The 18,789-nt window shown below is 40.4% G+C and overlaps 4 protein-coding genes across 8 annotated transcripts; 2 read left to right on the top strand and 2 right to left on the bottom strand.

Annotated features, from left to right (window-relative positions):
* Window positions 1–263: 263 nt before the first annotated feature.
* RB195_001615 (uncharacterized protein) lies at window positions 264–14,950 on the top strand (the record flags this gene model as incomplete). 3 transcript variants are annotated; one of them, XM_064198493.1, is made up of 16 exons in its annotated part: window positions 264–313; window positions 5,861–5,909; window positions 7,818–7,925; window positions 8,310–8,392; window positions 8,501–8,648; window positions 9,427–9,522; window positions 10,239–10,346; window positions 10,777–10,846; window positions 11,216–11,311; window positions 11,372–11,493; window positions 11,742–11,760; window positions 13,898–13,955; window positions 14,544–14,616; window positions 14,728–14,752; window positions 14,826–14,839; window positions 14,894–14,950. In XM_064198493.1, 16 exons carry the CDS (start codon window positions 264–266, stop codon window positions 14,948–14,950), a joined length of 1,176 nt encoding a protein of 391 aa, XP_064054372.1. The 3 variants fall into 3 exon arrangements, with proteins under 3 accessions (XP_064054372.1, XP_064054373.1, XP_064054374.1); XM_064198492.1 differs by lacking the exon at window positions 264–313 and adding an exon at window positions 5,090–5,241; XM_064198491.1 differs by lacking the exons at window positions 264–313; window positions 13,898–13,955; window positions 14,544–14,616; ... (1 more) ...; window positions 14,826–14,839; window positions 14,894–14,950 and adding an exon at window positions 5,090–5,241 and having other exon boundaries at window positions 11,742–11,798.
* RB195_001617 (uncharacterized protein) lies at window positions 2,112–3,016 on the bottom strand (the record flags this gene model as incomplete). Of its 2 annotated transcripts, none has more annotated exons than XM_064198496.1 (2): window positions 2,112–2,170; window positions 2,866–3,016. In XM_064198496.1, 2 exons carry the CDS (start codon window positions 3,014–3,016, stop codon window positions 2,112–2,114), a joined length of 210 nt encoding a protein of 69 aa, XP_064054376.1. The 2 variants fall into 2 exon arrangements, with proteins under 2 accessions (XP_064054376.1, XP_064054377.1); XM_064198495.1 differs by lacking the exon at window positions 2,112–2,170 and adding an exon at window positions 2,180–2,268.
* RB195_001616 (uncharacterized protein) lies at window positions 3,069–3,497 on the bottom strand (the record flags this gene model as incomplete). Its single annotated transcript, XM_064198494.1, has 1 exon — window positions 3,069–3,497. One exon carries the CDS (start codon window positions 3,495–3,497, stop codon window positions 3,069–3,071), a length of 429 nt encoding a protein of 142 aa, XP_064054375.1.
* RB195_001614 (uncharacterized protein) lies at window positions 14,904–17,179 on the top strand (the record flags this gene model as incomplete). 2 transcript variants are annotated; one of them, XM_064198489.1, is made up of 6 exons in its annotated part: window positions 14,904–15,105; window positions 15,166–15,479; window positions 15,532–15,669; window positions 16,380–16,532; window positions 16,594–16,772; window positions 17,020–17,179. In XM_064198489.1, the coding sequence occupies 6 exons, from the start codon at window positions 14,904–14,906 to the stop codon at window positions 17,177–17,179; spliced, it is 1,146 nt and encodes a 381-aa protein (XP_064054370.1). The 2 variants fall into 2 exon arrangements, with proteins under 2 accessions (XP_064054370.1, XP_064054371.1); XM_064198490.1 differs by having other exon boundaries at window positions 14,964–15,105.
* Between the last annotated feature and the right edge of the window lie 1,610 nt (window positions 17,180–18,789).

Genomic DNA, 18,789 nt, shown 5'->3' with positions numbered 1-18,789 from the left:
GTAAATAGGCGGAAGATCTTTGAATTACTTAAGTAGAACTCTGTTCAGTTTCCATTTTTCATCCATTGGAATGGGATTTTTTCTTGCTCGTGAGGTAGAATGACTAGTATTGTTCGGTGCCTTAAACTGTAGCGTCATCGATGAGAGTCTGAAAGTGTGTTATGATTAGCTGTAGCGTCATTGATGAGAGTCTGAAAGTGTGTTATGACTAGAGGGTGGAGCCATGTGTCGGTTTTCATACTCGCAGCGGCTGCCTTCTGACGATGTTCGTTCTTCCGTTTGTGCTTACCGGATCAGTCATTTTGCCTCATGTGTAAGTTTTTGGTCTTCTCAAAACGTTATTATTCTTTATTTGTATCTCGTTATTTTCCTTTCTTTGAACTTCCAGGAAAAGTCTTCAAAATTGCTCCGTTCAGCCGCTTAATTGATACACTAAATATTCCTAAATTATCGTAACCTTCATTATCAGTAGACTCACTATATTTGCCATCTTATCAGCTGTTGGCATAGCTTGCTTACGTAGAAACATTCCCTGTAGTTCTAGCAGTACGATCTTTGTTCGCAAACACGTTTTGCGAATAGCTCTGTGTACAAGTATCTATACATTTATTCTTAGTTTATATTGGTATCTTCTGGTGCATTTTATATTTTAAAATTACATACTAATAATTGAAGGAGAGTACCTGTATATATAATGATTTTCATAATAAAACTTCCTCTTTTTGTCTCATATAAGTTTATTTCACTTCAATTGGTTTACCTCGAAATACTTCAAGTGAACTGGTTTCTTTAAGCTAATGTATGAGATAGCGCTGGTAGAGTTATTCTAGTGGATTCTGAAGTATTTTTTATAGATTGTAGTAGTCGTGGACGGCTATTGGGTACTATGACGGTAAACGGAGTGGTGATGAAGGCTGCTCACGAGCGCAGGCACATTGTGGTGCGGCGGTTATTTTTCAGCAGTTTTTTTTTCTATGAAGCTGCATCCCCTATATTGGTTGACTATTTTCGAAGCTCCAGGTTGAACCGCCATAAATTAGATCATGACGCTCTTCATGTCTGATACGTCTGCAATGTAATTTTTGTTGGGGAAATACCTGGGTGGATGAGTAAGGTTAGCTCTACCCATTATCCACTGAAGTGGAGGGATTGAACAAAACTGATATCAATAAGGATCCCTGACTAAAATTATTTTTATTAATAACATTATTATTGTGGAATTATTGTTTTTCGTCCTTTGTATGATGCTCGAAAAACTTGTTTGGCTAGTTTGATAAGCTTATACCCTTCTTTCGGTTTCATTCTTCCTCCTTCCATATTAGACAACTGTTTTTCATTCATTTCTCACTTTTCATCGACTTTTGTCCGGGGTTCCCCATGTTTATGACCTTCTCCTTTTGAAGCAACTAATTAATGCTGCATTTCAGCTCTAGTTTTTTCTCGTTATAATTCCATATTATAATTCTGGTGATTTTATATTGACGTGGAGTTGGTGCTGCAGCTCTGATGCCTTTTTCCGAAGAATAGTAGCGAATCTCTCATTTTGTGTCACGGATATTCTATTCTGGGTTCATGATAGACGTAACTAGGATATTTAAGACCACTAACAAACTTCATCTAAGGACTTATTGTAGGTGAACCGTTTAATTATTGATTTATAATAACTGGAACAAAATGGCTACTGCGAATCCCTCAGTGTTAGTGCAGTAGAAATGAATCTTTGAAAAGATCATTTTCAGCAAATGTGCGTGGTAGGATGTTTTTTTGGAAACCTTGTTCGCAAGATAGTGCTGAGCTGTGTTCTTCGCATAGGATACATATTACTTGGGTGAAGTTGTTGATATATAATTGTATGTAATACATATATATGCATTCATACAATTACATATAAACATATTTTTTTTATATATATATATATATATATATATATATATATATATATATATATATATATATATATATATATGAAGGATAAAGTGTCTGGCGTTAATCAATCCGCTTGGGATGCGCCTCCACCTCCACTTCAATTCAGAATCGTTTGAGGTTTATGAACGTGTAACTGGCCTATACAATGACTTGCGGAGGCCAGCCGATGTGTCAAGTCAGTGTTTTTATTCTCCCAGACACTTCGGCATGGTTCGTCGGCACAATTGCAGTTTCTGAACCGGTCCTGAAGTGTCTAAGTGGTCGAGTTTCTCAAAACTGTTTTGTGGGAAGAAACTGTTGACCAAATCTGACCATCAATCACTTTTAGTCCGGTTTCGCTGTCTAAAGAAGGAAGTAAGAAAAGGAAGAAACGAACTAGAACTTCTAAATGTAGAACATTTATAAGGCTGAACAGGGGCAGAATGGTGCAGCCACGCTAAGAACTATTAGCTGACGCTTCATAGGGAAACAAACACCGACACTTGGTGAGAGAGATATGAGGTAGGGTACTGAATTCAGCTTTGCGGGAGTGAAGAGCGATTTGTTAGCTTTTTTCCATTTCATGCTTCTGTGAGGGAAACAATTTAGGGCTTCATCAAAAATGACACTGAATGGGAAAAGGATAAATTTATAGGAGAAAATCACAGTTGAAAGTTCTCGTATCTTGGTACGTCGGCACACTTAGTTCATATTTCCTATTAGTGCGTATAAAGGTATTTTGTAATTTTCTGAAAGAAACCCTCTAATGAATAATAGAAAAAAAAACGAAATAGTAGGAAGGAAATAGAATGTTTGTCGATAACGAACGACTTCTTGTCCTTTTCCTGCGAGTTGTAATTGGCTGATGTTGCATACATAGATCAGAAATCAGGTCATCGCTGGTAACTACACAGCAGTACCGGTACATTCCATACTAACCCGGAATATTGTATTACTTACTTAGATGGCCCGTTTTCGCTGGACGTGCGAGCCCCAGCATCTCTTCCACTCGTTCCGTTCCCTCGCCATTGTCATCCAAGATGTTCTCAAGTGACGAGTGACGTTGAAGAGGTCCTTGAGCCGTATCCAGCTGAGCTCTCAGCTGGTCCATCCGTGTAGCGAACACGTCACCCCATCTCGTTGGCGGTCTCCCTCGAGGACGTTTAGCATCTCTTGGGATCCATCGCTGGGTCCGGAAGACGGGACATTCCTCTTAAGTCGGAGCTGCGAAAACTGGCTAGGTGTTGTGTGCGCCGGTTAAACTTCGGAAGACATCTCTCAAGGGCTCTGTGGGTAGTAAGTAGCTTCCTAGACGTGGCAGCGGTGCCTGCCCACGTCTCCGCTGCGTAACAGAACGCTGGAAGAACTGTCGAGTCGAACAGATGGACACGAAGATCTTGGTCCGTCAGTTGGTCCGTAGCTTTCCTGACGGCTGTGAATGCTGCCCATGCTGCTCTCATTCTTCTATTCAGTTCTTCGTTCAAGTCGTTTTCCATCTTCATAGAATGCCCGAAGTATACGTATGACGAAGTTTCCACGATTTGGGAGCCTTCAAATTGTACTCCTCCGTCCTCGCAGTAGACGTTCTTCATGAACTATGTCTTCTTTCTGTTTATTCGCAGTCCTATTCTCTTCCCTGCTTCGTTCAATTCGTTAAGCTTCATTGGTACTGCTCGAAAAACCAAGTACTACAATATTGGTACTGCTCGAAAAGTATTTTGGGCAGTACCAATATTGTATTACTTGGTTGGATATGCGTTACTACTGTTGGGATTGTTTGGATCGACTTCTATCTAGGCCTTTGAATGCGATGAAAGAGCCGAAACGTCGTCCTAAGGAAGGTTCCACCTTAAAACCTCGTAGATGCACTAGTAAAAGATATCACAAACTACGCCGTAAATCCATTCGACAAAGTGTCCAATCTGAGATCTATATCTATATAGCATTAGATTTTTTCTATGTCTGTGGGTGTGATAGTTGGATTCAAGGATAGGTGCGACCACTGCTACGCATGTGATCTCTCGTGTTTTAGATTTCATGTTAGGAACGAAAAGAATTGTTGTGCCGAAATTGCGAAGTGTTCCTTTTACAACATCATTAAATTCGGAACTTCATTGAATAACTTGCATCCGTCCACGCTCTCTAGAGCTCCAAAAGACTGAGACAAACACATTGAAACATAATAAAGCATAAATAAGCATAAACATAAATCTGGCGACTTTGTCGCTCCTGCAGACTGAACATATCGGAGAAAACAGTGTTTCGTGCATTGCTTGTTGCTGTTGTTTGCTTGGTTGCCTAGCGTAGTGAAACTTTTTAGATTTCTGTTTCAGTCGGATTTGATTAACATTTTCATCTACTTTATATAATATTTGAGTTCTGGGATCCCTTACCGTTTACGGTGTCTGGAGTTTCACTTCAATAGAAAAACAAGTAATTACTCCTGACGTTGTCGTGGTATGTCAGCGTCGTCCTTGAAAATCATCCTGTTATTCTTCTTAAAAACCTACTTAAAATTAGGTTGCCAATTTCCACCTCGACAGCTGCAAAACGAAGAAATATGACAATGGACGTGACAATGCGTGCAAGTGAATAATATCGTTTCAGAAGGGATTTGAAATGGTGCGCAAAATCTCGGAGACTTTTATTTGTGTTTGTTCTGCTTTTCTGGTGGTATCGTATGCGTTGAGTGCGTGGAAAAAGAAGGCCCCGTTTTATTCCCAGTCTACATCTTTTCTGAATGCTGAATTTGTGGTGAATAAATGCATTTACGTGGCTTTAACACACTGGACATCCTTCATAGCTAGATGCGAAGCATCACCAGAGTGTTACAGATTAAATGTCTGTTCTTGTTTTATACTGTGGTGCAGATTCCGATGAGCAAGTCTTCTAAACCTGATATTTGTTATAAGTAGTAAGATTTTCTGTTGTATTTCTGAGTACGGTTTTCCTAGCTTTCTTATAATTGGATTTCATGAATATTCCAAATAACTCTGTTTAATCGCCCAGAATTTAAATGATACGAATTTCCGGCTTTCTTGCCTCTCGAGGTTCTCGAATTTCGAGATTATTTGAAGATTTGCTTCTGTTTAACTCGGTAGAGATTCAATGTCGCTTTCTTGCTGCAGGTACTGTGTCACTCCTCACATAGTTTCGAGGGCGTCTATACAGTGTCGCGAATCGAATGGCGCTTTCATACAAACTATCTCGCTGTAATGTATTTGGAGGATATAAAAAAGTGTGGCAGTTGGCGGAGTCCAAACGCTTAGGACCAATACATAATCTTCACACTTGCAAGCTCGTGTCCTATGAGAAATTGCATGACGTCACGACAAGGTAGCCTATTGCTGATATTTGGCCTCATCAAGTCTCGCTTCAAAAACGAATTTGTTTTCATCGTAACAATCAACTAGTCTTGATCAACTTGTGATGTCTTTGCTGCAATTTCACTGACTTCTAAAAAGTCAATGAGTCGTCTGCGAGGTCACTGATTCAGCTTTAACAATGTATTCAATTTCAAAAAACAGTAGAAACGAATATCTTTCAACGGGTATTCAAATTTTTTAGCTCCAAGGTAATCGAAAAAAGGATAGTTGCATCTCAAAAAGCTAGAATACCCAAATACCCGCGTAGTCGCATGTGTTCAAGTTCGAGAAGTTGGGCTACTCAATTATCCTAGTTAATTATTCGAAACTAAAGGTTTGAATACTAATTAGGGCTGTTATTGCTATTATCTAAATTTGAACCTTATGACTTCAAACGTTCTCCTCGACAACAACAATTTTCTGTTAATCTAGTTACTTTTTTTTTTTAAAAAGGTTTTGCTCAAAAAACAGTAGAAAATATTGCGTAAGTTGGACCGCCAAATATCTGAACTTTACCTACATAATTGCTTACATATATCTATTCTGCGAAGAATATTTTCTAGAAAACGAACTTATAAGCATTTTTCCAGAATGTCCGTTCCCGCTTTAGTGAGCGTCGATTGGCTTGATAACAATAAGGTAAGCTGAGCTTTTAAATGTCGTCATTAAACCACGCTCATAGACTGCTATTAACGAGGGACCACCGACCGAGGTTGTGGTGTACATCCAAAATGATGAAAAATTGAAAATCTTTTGGAGACGACGGAATTAGCGCAGAAATCCTGAAATATCCCCCCTTCTGGGATTTGTGAGACGACAAAGATCATTCCCTCAATATGAATAGACGAAAGGAAACCCGACTCGTAGAGATACGCTATGATAATTCTCCTCCACAAAATCCGTCCCAGGAACTGTCGAGGAATCTCTTTGCTGCGTGTTATCTACAAGGCTTTGAAGCGGAGCAAGCGTCCTGGCCAATGTACGACTGACCAGGTGCTCATCATTAGGAGAGTGTCAGAACTCTGGCAGGGATATTCGAAGCCATTCTGGACGCTATGAAGCCACTTTCGACTTCCCTCATCGAGGCCGTCTTCTCAGTGCGTTTCTCGCCGCTGTATGGAATATCAGGAATGTTCGTTCGCTTACTTGGTGACATAAATCAACGAACAAATCATGCAGTTCGAAAGCCGGATGTACAACAGCATTTGAAGGGAATAACTGAAAACTGAAACTGGAGTAAGACAAGGGGCAGTGGCGAGACCTTCCCTGTTCAACTTCACTATCGATGTCATCTTGCAAAGAACAGTCGATCGTTGTCCTGCCGACATCTTTTTATCACCATCAGGGTGCCCCTTGACCGATCTGGAGTACGCCGATGGTGTTGTTATATTTGCAGACGGAGTGGCGATAGAACTCGTAGACCAGTTCTGTTATATGGGCTGTATACTGAAGAACAACGACACCTACGAGAAAGATTTTGAGGAACGATGCGCTAAGGCCATTTTTGCATTTAATTCCTTAGCGAAATCCCTGTGGTCGACCCTTCACCAACGGAGTCAAGCGCGAGTCTACGTATCCGCAGTTCGCCCCATTATGATGTACGGATCGGAGACTTGGAGAGCACCATCTACGGTGATGGAAAGGTTTGATTTCACGGGAAGAAAGCTGTTTAAACGGTTGTTTTTCTACTTTTGGCCTAGGGTATGCTACAATGATGATCTTTGCGCGGAAATTGATGTGGTATACAGGCTGGTGACACGCGGAAGATATCAACATCTTGCACTGCCATCGAAGGTGGCTACAGAAAATCGTCTTCGCTTGTTTGATCATGTATTAACGAGACCGGCAGATCGCCTTAAATAACGAGTTCTAAGAAGATCAACGAGTTCTAAGAAGTTTGCCGAGTTCGAGCTGGAGGAGGCCACCTGGTCGAAAGTTCTGGACTGAGCTTGTGACAGAGGACCTGAGGACACCCGGCATGGATTGGCAGCTTAGGCGAGACGTAATTTTCTGCAGGATATGGAATAGCGACGAATGGATTGCATCTGTGACGAATGGATTGCATCTGTGCATACGCTCGCCGAAGATCGAGAAGGTTGGATAGAGCAATGTTCAAGGATAACACACCTCGGCGAAAGTGCGGGCAACCGCGTCAAGCAATAATAGCGTCCCGCCGATTAAAAAAGTTAAAATCAACGTATTTGATTGAGTTTTTCAAACTTCAGAACGCAGACATGTCTAGTGTATTTCATTTAAAGTAATATTTAGTGCAGTTCTACCTCTTTATGAAGAATACTTGATATCCTAGTCTGCTAAAAAAAAAGTGCATAGTTTTAATTCATTTATTTATTCTTAGCAGCAGTGTAACATATATTTTAGGGAAAAGGTTAGAATTTCCGTGCTGAAAATATAGTTAACCATTTGTGACCTGGTTATGAGAAAGTCGCACCGTGGGGATGTAAAAGGACAATAGGTTTTTAAAGTCATTAGCAATCAAAAGTATACCGTGTGCGCTCTGTAGTGAATGAAACTTTCTTCATTTTTCAGAACTCGGTAACTTTACTGGATGCTACGTATGAAGTACAACCAAAACGTAATCATAAGGAATTCAAAGAAAAACACTATGCCAGATTTAAGGAGTTGATGCTTGAAAAGGTTTTGTTTATAACTTCTTTTTTCTCTGAATTTTTAATGAAGTATCAAGAAAACGGTGTTACTGCATTATCTCTGGAAATAGATAATTCGTACTTTCGTTTGCCTAGTTTCACTGGTCTAAACTTCTAAGTCAATATTTCAATCGATGTGGTCCTAATTTATTCGTTTCCAATAAACCTTTCTCGTCCCAATTTTGCTCGACGTTTTACTCCAAATTTCAGAACTTTTGTCTATAACTTATTTTTTTTTAAATTAAATTATTGGGACAAACATATTTTGCTCATTCTAAGATTTTTTCTTTAGTGGAATCTCTCTTTTTACCTACTTTTTTCATATTTGAAGTACCTTTAATTTAAGAACTTGCTATCAACTTTTTATTTCCAGGCAAACTACACTCAAAATTACTCGACTGAGCACATTCCCGGAGCTGTACTTTTCGACGTTGGTGTAGCTTATTATCCGAGCCAGTAAGTAGGAAAAATTTAGTCTAGGCAACGGATTAGCCTAGCCTTTCATTTCGAATCTGATTTTGACTATCTAATCCTTGCGCCGAATCCATTGTTGTAGTGTTTAAGGTACATTCGTTACGATCTTTATCCACCAAAAGAGTTTGAAAAGTATGTCAAACTTTTGGGAGTGAACAATGGTGACCATGTGGTAGTCTACTCACGAGGTCCTGGTACTGGAATGCTCTGGGCGGCACGAGTGTGGTGGACATTCAAGGTGCCACTTTATTTCCATTCTCTAGTAATAATAGATAATCCCCGCAATTTTTTTAGCAGTACATTTTCTGGACAAATTTGAAAATTCCCTTTTTTCGGGACAAGGAGTTGTCCATGTATGTCTTCAAAAGTGTTCGTCCTAAAAATGGTCTCCAAAATTAATGCCTTATGTCAGCTTCGCTGTTACTGTCGAGTGTTCCTTTCTTCATTCCACTTTTTCGGATTGCAACTGATTGTTTGGCTTTTTTATTGCATTTTTTCTTGCTTGACAACTTAACAACATTATAATGGAAATGGTACATTTGATAGTTTCTTTTCAGTAATTTTCATAGTGCTACAAAATCTTCTCTAACCTATGTACTGGGTAATCTTTCAGATTCGTTTTTCTGTCTTCTCTAAAGCAGGAGAACTTTGCGCAGCCAAAATTCTATATTTCCAGCTACATTGTGTTTTCTAATTTCTGTTCTACTGAACAGCTTTGTTCTAGTTTCGGGCCATAAGAATCATTCCAAAGGTCTAAGTGCATGTAGAAGTTCTGATGGGGATTCGGTGTCCTAGAAAGCCCTATAGCTCCCTAGTTCCAAAATTCTAATTCCTTTTTTTCAGGCATTAGCTCTAATTCTTCGTAGTTTTGATCCTATGCTCTTCAGTAAAGCGAAGTCTATCGGTACTTCGATTTTTCGATACGATTGATAAACTCTTGCCGACAGTTGAGACTGTCGTGAATGTCATGCGCCAAATATACTCTAGTGATTTTTTTTTGACGATTTTATTTCCAGGTATACGGTCACAACAAGGTATCGGTGCTGAATGGAGGACTTGGTGCTTGGAAAAATGCCAGTAAGCCTGTGACAAGTGATGTTGTAGTAGTTGCGGTTCGTATTTTCCATTCTCTCATATTTTTTTTCGCACTTACCCTTACGTATAGCAGTAAACAGTAAGTGCGCTGTTTTATTTTTGCAAGTTCTCGATTCTTTCTTCTGCTTAATTTCCTGATTCTCTTTCTCAAAGCTTTTCTTATACCTTCTAGGTTTTGCTTCGCGTCCTCTGTGGGCAAATATCTTTTTCTTAGAGTTCTTTTTTCATGTTGTCGGTGTCGGGTGCATTTGATTTCACAAATCTCACTGCTCAAGCTAAAATTTAAGCAACGTTTGCTTTTTTTTCTTAATTTGACCACTCTCGTGCTTCTCACCTCTCTTCTTTTGTTCACCAACCACTGTTTTTTCTCCTTTAACTGGAGTATTATTCAGTGCAACATGGATTGACCTTAGCTATCATTTGAGAAAATCACTCGTGTGACTTGTTTGCGGATAAAAGTTTTTCGAAAAAAGAGTGTGAAGTACTTCTTAGTGAACTAATCAGACAGAAGAAATTGAAGAGTGAAATCGAAAGAATTTCTGGTTTTTCTCATCTATGTTCGCCTGATGGATTCTGTCATTACAGTCTTAGTATTTATGTGTTGTTCTCACTTTATTGAAGAAAATAGTCTTTTAATTGCTTTCATAAAGAGACGCAGCGAAAGTTTCTTTTCACTCAGACGCACTTAAGAATTACCTTGCTTCTTTTCTTTCCCAAAAGAAATTTCGTACAGTCCGGCAACTGGATGGCAAAACCGATCGATAAATCACTGCTAATCACATTCGAGGAACTAGATCAGAAGAATTCGGATGGGAAGTCACTTTTCCAGGATTTGACTAAGGTTTGAAGGAATTTCCTTACTTCGAGAGTACATTAAGAACCTTCCGAGAGATCAAAGACGTAAATTCACAGAATTTTTGATTACATTTTGTGCTATTTTGCCTTTTTTTTTAAAGGTGGTATTCGTCAGAAGTCAAACTGAGGTAAGGTTCTTGTTCCACTCACGTTTTTGCGAAATCGAGCGTAAGGCGTACATGACCGCGTGACGCACCAATGGGTCACGTATTTTTTCTGCGAAAAAACTAGGACCTACCGAGCGAGCAAAATATTCAGAAACACAGCTGCTGTCGATTGAATACGTGGTTTCCAAATGATTTCCATAGTGCGTGTTTTTGCTTCTATCACAACCCATCCCATGTTTTTAAGTTTGAAGGAATTTTTTTTTGACAAATATGACTGTAATTGGAACTACGTTAATCTTTCTATTCCAGATAAATTACTTGGACGCTCGTCCAGCAGGGGTTTTCAATGGTACTGAACCTCTTGGGATACCAGCAGAAGGTACGGTAGTTACGCCGTTTTTTCTTCGTGATGAGCATCGCGGAACTAATTTTAAAGTTATTTCTCTCTAAAACTCTATTCCTATGTAGTTCTGCCAATCATAGCGGAAGTGAACGATTTTTTTTTCCAGGAAAAGAACTCATTTGGTAGCTTAAAATTATTCCGCCATGTTATGTAAGATCTGCCTCTCAACTTCTTTCTATTTTACCGGACTTTTTTTTTTGAAATTGGAATTATGGCTTTCTCAGTGCAGCATATATAAGGTTTGTATTCGGATTTTCCAAGTTCGAATGCAAAATTCAGTAATTCTTTGCTATTGTTTTTATTTGATCTTAAATTCGTTTCTTTTTTCTGAGAAATAAGTTATAGGTGCTACTGGTGCCCACCTGAAGGGTGCTAAGAATGTGCCATTGGCGAAGGTTGTAGGTGAACATGGAATGAAGTCAAAAGAAGAGATTGAGGAGAGTAAGGATTTGACCATGTTTTATTCTTTTTTTCCTGGAGACTGAAACTGCAACTATTTAGCTCTCAAAAATGCCGGGTACGATGGTAGCCTTCTTACAGTAGCTGCATGCAATGGTGGTGTGCAAGCGTCATTACTAGCCTTAGCCTTGGATCATGCTGGGAAAAAATATAGAGTGTACAACGTGGGTTTCGGTCGTATCTAGTTGAATAGTGCTTTGGCATCATATTTATGTATGTGAACCGAGTGCATGCCGCGATATTTCTATTAGAACACGGCCGAGCATATTTTTTTCTAAGACAGCAACAATTGTGTGGACATATAGTGTTGCGTATGAACATATTTATTTTCACAGAAAGACGCTTAGTTTTCCAATTTGCTAAGGAGATGGTGATGATAATTTTGATTGCTACGTTATTCGCTTTTTTTCAGGGCAGCATGTTCGAAATTGGTCAGCGTGCGCCAAAGATGATCAGTGAAAAATCCTAGTTCTTTGTGAGTGATCCAGTTCTGTGGCTAATTGTCATAAAAAACTAGTAATTTCTAATAAATACTTGCAAGCATTCTTTGTGGACTTTATCCTTTCCGCAGAACTTCTTTTTATTGAGTGTCGGTCCCAATGGGTTAAAGGCAGCATACCACGAATGAGGTGGTGCAGATTTCAGGTGGAGTATTCGTATACGGGATGGAAGACTATGGAGAGGGGGTGATTCCGTCCATTTCTTCCTAATTGCTGTAAAAAAACGGACCGGAAGATGTGGCGCCGCACAGGGCTGGCGCGCTCCAATCGAACTCCTTGTAGAAAATAGTGCGCCGAAACGCTCGAAGCCGCATCTTCCGCGCCGTTTTCTACGGCAATTAGGAAGAAATGAACGGAGTCGCTCTCCTTCCCATAATCTACAATCTCGTATACGAATACTCCACCGGAAATCCGTACCACTCCAGATTCGTGGGGTGATGCCTTTAAATTGATTAATAGTGAATCATTTAAGTGGAAATGAAATACAAAAGGAACAACGAGAAGAACAAAGAATGGATAAGATCCTCTGAAGGATGAAAGATGCTTTTCACTCGACGAAGCCTCCGAATACTGTGTCCAGTACTATTTTTATTCTTAAGCGTTTTCATAAGTCAGGTTTTCCTTTGTTCTCTTCGCGAGTGTAATTAAATGCTCACATTTGCACAAGCGTTTCGTGATGCAGTAGAGCTTGTTAGTGAATAAAAGTCTCTAATCATAATTAATAATCTAACTAATAATCTTGAAAGCCATTCTGAATTGTCACATTAAGTGAGCATCACAGGTTCTAAAATCAAGAATTTTGATCGGTTATGCAACTTGTAGTGACGGATTTAGATTGCCCATTGATAAGCTTTCATATCAAATCTCATCAAATCCCGGGTATTTTTGTGTCTTTTGATTTCCTTGCTATCTCTCATTAATTGCCCAATTTTTAGGTCTTATTCATTCAGCTTGTTAATTGAGTAGTACATTAAATTTCTGCTTCTCAATCCTGGTCACTAACAGTCCTTATTGGGGAGTACTTGGAAAGTATGCATATGTACCTTCAGCTTAATTTCCTTAACATGGATTGAGTACAAAAAATAGTATTAGATTCGTTGCCACTTCTATTTTTTTTTGCAGTAATTCATGCTTTGCTTACTTTTAAAACCTCAACTGCTTGAATGAAGTATATTTAAAAACAACGCTCCACTTGTTTGGGGAACTTTGAACAGGTTTCAATTTTTGAAAAACAATGATGACTGCAACGCATTGCCAAAAATCAGAATCAGGAGATCTGTTTAAAAATGCTCACAAAAGAAAAAAAAGTGTTTGAAACTTAGTGTAATATGTAGAAAAAATCGCGGGTGATTTCCTCTAGGTATCCATTTAGATCGAGGTAATGTGATTAATCTTTTCTTCGCTGATAAACTAAGTTATAAAGACATTTCTCCTTTTTGAAAGTATTAAATGGACAGCGAATGGAAAATCTTCAAAGAAAAATTGGCGAAGGTGTAGAAATGTCGTGATGTGTTAAAAATTACTTTGCTTGGTATTTCAGGAATGCCATCCGTCAGAAATGATGCAAATTCGGGCCAGTGCATACTTTCTACACAAACCCGCTCCGTACGGTTCTGGGCTTTTATCTTTGCATGTGGATTTACGAGCTCATATCCAGCTGTTCGCCGACTTTCACCCAAATTGCGTAATTCGATCTCGGCGAACCCTTAGGCGATCTGTGGCACCTTTGTGTGAAGCAGTCAACAAACATCGATCCACAGTTTTGCTCACAACTATTCTGAATTTTTCCAGTTAAATGTGGAGCAAAATTTCGTAAGACTGGATGACGAAAAGAAAGAAAGAAGATGATGGTGGAAGTGTCGTCTATGAGAGGAAAAATGAAAGCTTCCTTACGAATGGATCTCCCTAGCTTTTATAGCAATCTTTTCATTTTTTTTTCGAAAAATTACGAAATGCTTCTGCAGTTTTCATTTCTAGCGGTTTGAATTAGTAATGACATTCGCTATTTGATGCTAGTGCATCTATGTATTTCCAATAAGCGACAGCAAGGAAGGTCGAGCTCATTAAGGATATCTTATCTGTGGCGATGACACAGGAGAAACTGCGAATTTGCAAACTCCTCGCAGGTCAGTTATGGTCCAACGTATCTCTTAGAAAGCTCCAGATTCGGATTTAATTTGAACGTCATTCATTATGTACAGTAAATACGGTAGCAAAAAGGTATATAAACTAAAAAGGTATACAGACTTGTGTATTTTGTCCACTTTTACCTGTCAATACAAAGAAATCATAGGCCAGGAGTAATTTGATCGCGTAGCTCGCACCTTGTAATTTGAGAGTTTGCCTTCGTTGAGATCAAAGGATATCAACACTGCAGACGTTGTAGATTAGATGCAATTCCTACCAAAATTGAGTGTATTTTATGCAACAGAACGTGGAAATTCTAGTGAATTAGTCTCTCTATGCAAGAAAGGGAAGTAAATCCACCAATGAAATAGAGGCAAAGTTGGAACTAAACACTATAAAATACTGAGTACCGGACAAAAATGATATGAAGTGTACGCGTATTTGTAGAAAAGACAAAAAGACAAAAAAAAAACACAGTAATGGTCTAACCGCGTGCATTTTGAGAAGTCTCCCTCCCCTATAACTTATTCTACATATGCGTGTGGGGTAGCTTTTCGCACTGAATCACGTCAACAAGGTTTGTTAAGATGTGCCTGTGCTCATCCGTCAAAATCTCCTCAAGTCAAGGTAGGTAACACCACCTGGAATAGCTTTTCTATGGTGAGTCTCGTACTGGTACTTACTCAAGGTAAATTTAAATTGAAAAGGGCGGCAGAAGTGGTCGTTCTCGATATTTCCTTCATTTCTTACTTGAAAGTTTATTCTTTGCAGTTATCAGATACTATCAAAACGCAGGGTGAAGGGAACCATCATAAACATACTTCAAACAATTGTATGGTTCATTCGACTACCTACTTGACCTTACTAAGGCCACACTAGTTCAGTGAGTTCTGCAGTGGCGCCTGCTTGAAACTAAGCCTAACCAATAACATTACAGATCCTGAACGATGTCCAAGTCCATGTCAATGACAAAACTTTCGCCGCTAGTAATTGACAGCGGATCGGGAATGTGTAAAGCTGGTTTCGCTGGTGATGACGCCCCTCGAGCCGTGTTCCCATCCATGGTTGGACGACCACGTCATCAAGGGGTTATGGTTGGTATGGGGCAGCGTGATTCATACGTTGGTTCGGAAGCGCAGTCAAAAAGAGGTAGAATTCGTAGGGGAACTGATCTTCATTGCTCTCTCGCAGAAATACTCGACGTTTCAGGCATTCTAACAATCAAGTATCCAATTGAACATGGCATAGTCACGAATTGGGACGATATGGAACGTATCTGGCAGCACGTATTCGCGAACGAATTGCGTGTCTCACCTAGTCAACATGCGGTTTTGCTAACCGAAGCTCCGCTGAATCCAAGATCGAATCGCGAAAAAATGACGCAAATCATGTTTGAATCGTTCAAAACTCCTGCCATGTATGTGGCCATCCAGGCGGTGCTGTCGCTGTATGCGTCTGGGCGCACGACTGGAGTGGTTATTGACTCCGGTGACGGTGTCACCCATACCGTACCCACATATGAGGTGAGGTACTACCGTTGCATGAGACCATATTGTAATCCTCGGCTTTTTCCAGGGTTACTCCCTACCGCATGCGGTTCAGCGCTTAGACCTTGCCGGACGTGATTTGACCAATTACCTGATAAAAATACTCACTGAACGAGGTTATTCATTCACTACAACAGCTGAAAGGGAGATCGTTCGAGATATCAAGGTATTTCCTCCTCTTTTGAGAAGTTTTCATAGTCTTGTTGCGCCCTACCCCATGCTATGTGACGAACGATCACGAAGCGTCAACGCGCAACGGCAGAGGCGAGGCCTCCGCGGCGAACGACGCGAGGGAGTGCCTGCACGTTTTCTTTTGCCGCGTGAGCTTCCCACATCAGTTGGCGGCGCGACATTGGACGAGCTTCCAGAAGTCCGAAGGGATCTGAAGGTTTCGCGAAGAAATTGCTCCGGAGAGAGTAGGACCAAAACAAGACGAAGCTCGGTGCAGTTGCGAAAGCGGCAGCCTCGAACCGGTGCGAGAGGGTGTAGGGGCTACGGCCGAGGTGGAATCCTTGGTGACACCACTCACGGCTGCAATTCGTCACGGTTCTGAATCGATCCTAGTCGCTAGATTCACCGTCCCGAACGTATGCTTCGAACGCAGTCGCTTACAAAACTGCAGCGAGCTTCATGTTGTTGTTTTGATAATAATATACGACTGTAATATTTGACTCGGTCAGAAAATAGACATTATGTAAATACAGGATGAACTGGTGATATCATACAATAACGACCTTTATGTAAGAACTAATGTTAGTCAGAAATATTTGGATGAATTATGGAGAAAACATGTAAAATAAAAGACAAATATAAGAAGAAAAAACTGAAGGGTAGTGTACTAAAGGATCAGTGTAAAATATCCCATTGTACTTTCAGGAAAAACTGTGCTATGTCGCGCTGGACTTTGAGCAAGAAATGACTAATGCAGAAAATTATATGGGGACTATTGAAAAGAACTATGAACTCCCAGATGGTCAAGAGATCACTATTGGAACGGAGAGATTCCGAGCACCTGAGGCGTTGTTCCAGGTGGGTCAACACGGCGATTATCAATACGACCTGTTCGTTTTGTGAAACCTACGAAATTCAGCCTCATTTGCTGGGGAAGGAATCGTCTGGAGTGCATGAAAACTGCTATAACTCAGTCATGAATTGTGATATTGATATTCGTAAGGATCTCTATATGAATATCGTTCTTTCTGGTGGCACAACTATGTATCCAGGAATTACGGATCGTATAAAGAGGGAGATCAAATTGCTTGCTCCTAGGTAAGCTACTACTGAGCACTGTAGAATACCTCCTGACTTCAGTTGTAGTCTCCGGTGCCTATTTTCGTCGGACAATCGCTATGCTCGTTTGATTGGAGCAGGATAGAGCGCAAGCGAATATGCAGAGCAGAAAAGCGCGTACGGCAAATGTGATCGCTTCAACTACTTTGTCTTATGTTCATGCATTATTTATTCAAGTGTTACTTCAGTGGGGTGACCTATCCTTTTGCTTAACTTAAACTTTCAGTACCGTCAAAGTGAAAATCATGGCACCACCTGAACGTAAATATTCTGTTTGGATTGGCGGATCTGTACTAGCATCGTTATCGACATTTCAAATGATGTGGATCACAAAGGACGAATACGATGAATATGGCGCATCAATTGTGCATCGTAAATGTTTCTGATAAACTCCGCCCATCACGCTAACACGTCTCGTCTGATAAAACACTTCATTGTCGTGTTTTAATAAATTTGTAAAATCGCGACATATTTCTGTTATGGATAGGCGGAAACGATCATCTTAAGATGTCAACTCCGCAACGGGGAAGATGCTTTCGAAAGCGTCGTACAACATATCTTTATGACCATTACATTAGCGTCGGAACAAATCTTACTACCCAAGCAACAAGAACAAGCAACATAATTTGTTTCAGACACCTCAAATCCAGAAATCTCGAATCTCAACTTTTCCCACCAGCCCTACATGCCTCGACACACAAAGTTGAAGGTGCTGTGAGCGTGCCATCGTGAAGATACGCCACTCCTATGCTTCGCTGTTGCTTGGCACAAACTTAATGAAGTGAATCAGCGTGAAGATTGTCACTGCAAGGATCACCGCAATTCAAAGTTCATGCTTCGAGATTTTTAATACAGCCTATAAGTGTTAGTTATGCGAAGAAAAATTCGTTTAAAAAAGACGTCGAGACAAGAGTCGGCACAGTGATTGGTTTGCAACTCCCGACGTACATGATCCAGCATGACGGTATCTTAATTTTGAGAATAAGATCATTCCAGCCCAACTTGGGGGCAGTACCGTCTGCGATGATGGAGAGGCTTGATTGTGGAAAGGGAAGCTACATAGGCGGCTGCTTGGCTACTTTTGGCTTAGTGCATGTCAAAGTGAAGATCAACAAGCGGCAACCGATGTGGTGTGACATGTGGAAGATATCAACATCTTGTACCGCCTTCGAAAGTGGCTACAGAAACTCATCTTTGCTTTCTTGGTCATATATTAAGGATTTCTGGAGATTGCTTTGTTCAACGAATTATGAGGACTCTGTCGGGTTCGATCAGTCAAGAGGCACCCTAATAGTGCTAAGACGATGTCGGCAGGACACTGATCGACTGTTCTTCGCATGATGTCATCGATAACAAAGTTGAACAGGAAGGATCTTGCCACTGCCCCTTATCTTACTTCAGTTACCACTTCAAACGGTGTTGTACGTTCGGCTGGTGTTTGAAATGTAGCAGTTTGTGTCATCAAGTAGACCAACGAACTTTCCTGATGTTCAATCCCCCGGCGAGAAACGCACTGAGAAGACGGTCTCGATGAGGAGAGTCAAAAGCAGCTTCAAAGTCCAGAAAGGCTTATTGCATCTTCTTCGAATGCCTCTAGGGCTGGGACGAAAGCCAGTTTGCTCGTGGCGCGTTGTTCCTTCGCGATGTTTAATAAGTCGATCCATGATAATCCGTTCCAAAACTTTGCACATAACACGCAACACAAGAAATTCCTTTGCCGGTTCAGCAAGGTCTTGAAGTGTTTTAGTAATGCTTTTCCTGGCTGAAATCGTCAGTACTGCGAGTGACACATACAGAATTGTACGTGGATACACATAGTTCCTGGAGTCTTGTTGTGGAGGGGAATTATGATAGCGTGTCTCAACGAATCAGGTATCCTTTCATCTATCCATATTGGAAGGATGATTTTATCATCTCACGGATCCCAGACGGAGGAAGATATTTTAGCATTTCTGCGCTAATCCCGTCGTCTCCACCAGATTTTCCATTCTTCATT

The sequence above is a fragment of the Necator americanus genome, chromosome IV (genome assembly GCF_031761385.1).
Source record: "Necator americanus strain Aroian chromosome IV, whole genome shotgun sequence".
Classification (NCBI taxonomy): Eukaryota; Metazoa; Nematoda; class Chromadorea; order Rhabditida; family Ancylostomatidae; genus Necator; species Necator americanus.
Note: the sequence above shows the minus strand (reverse complement) of the source record. Positions and strands in the feature narration are given on the sequence as shown.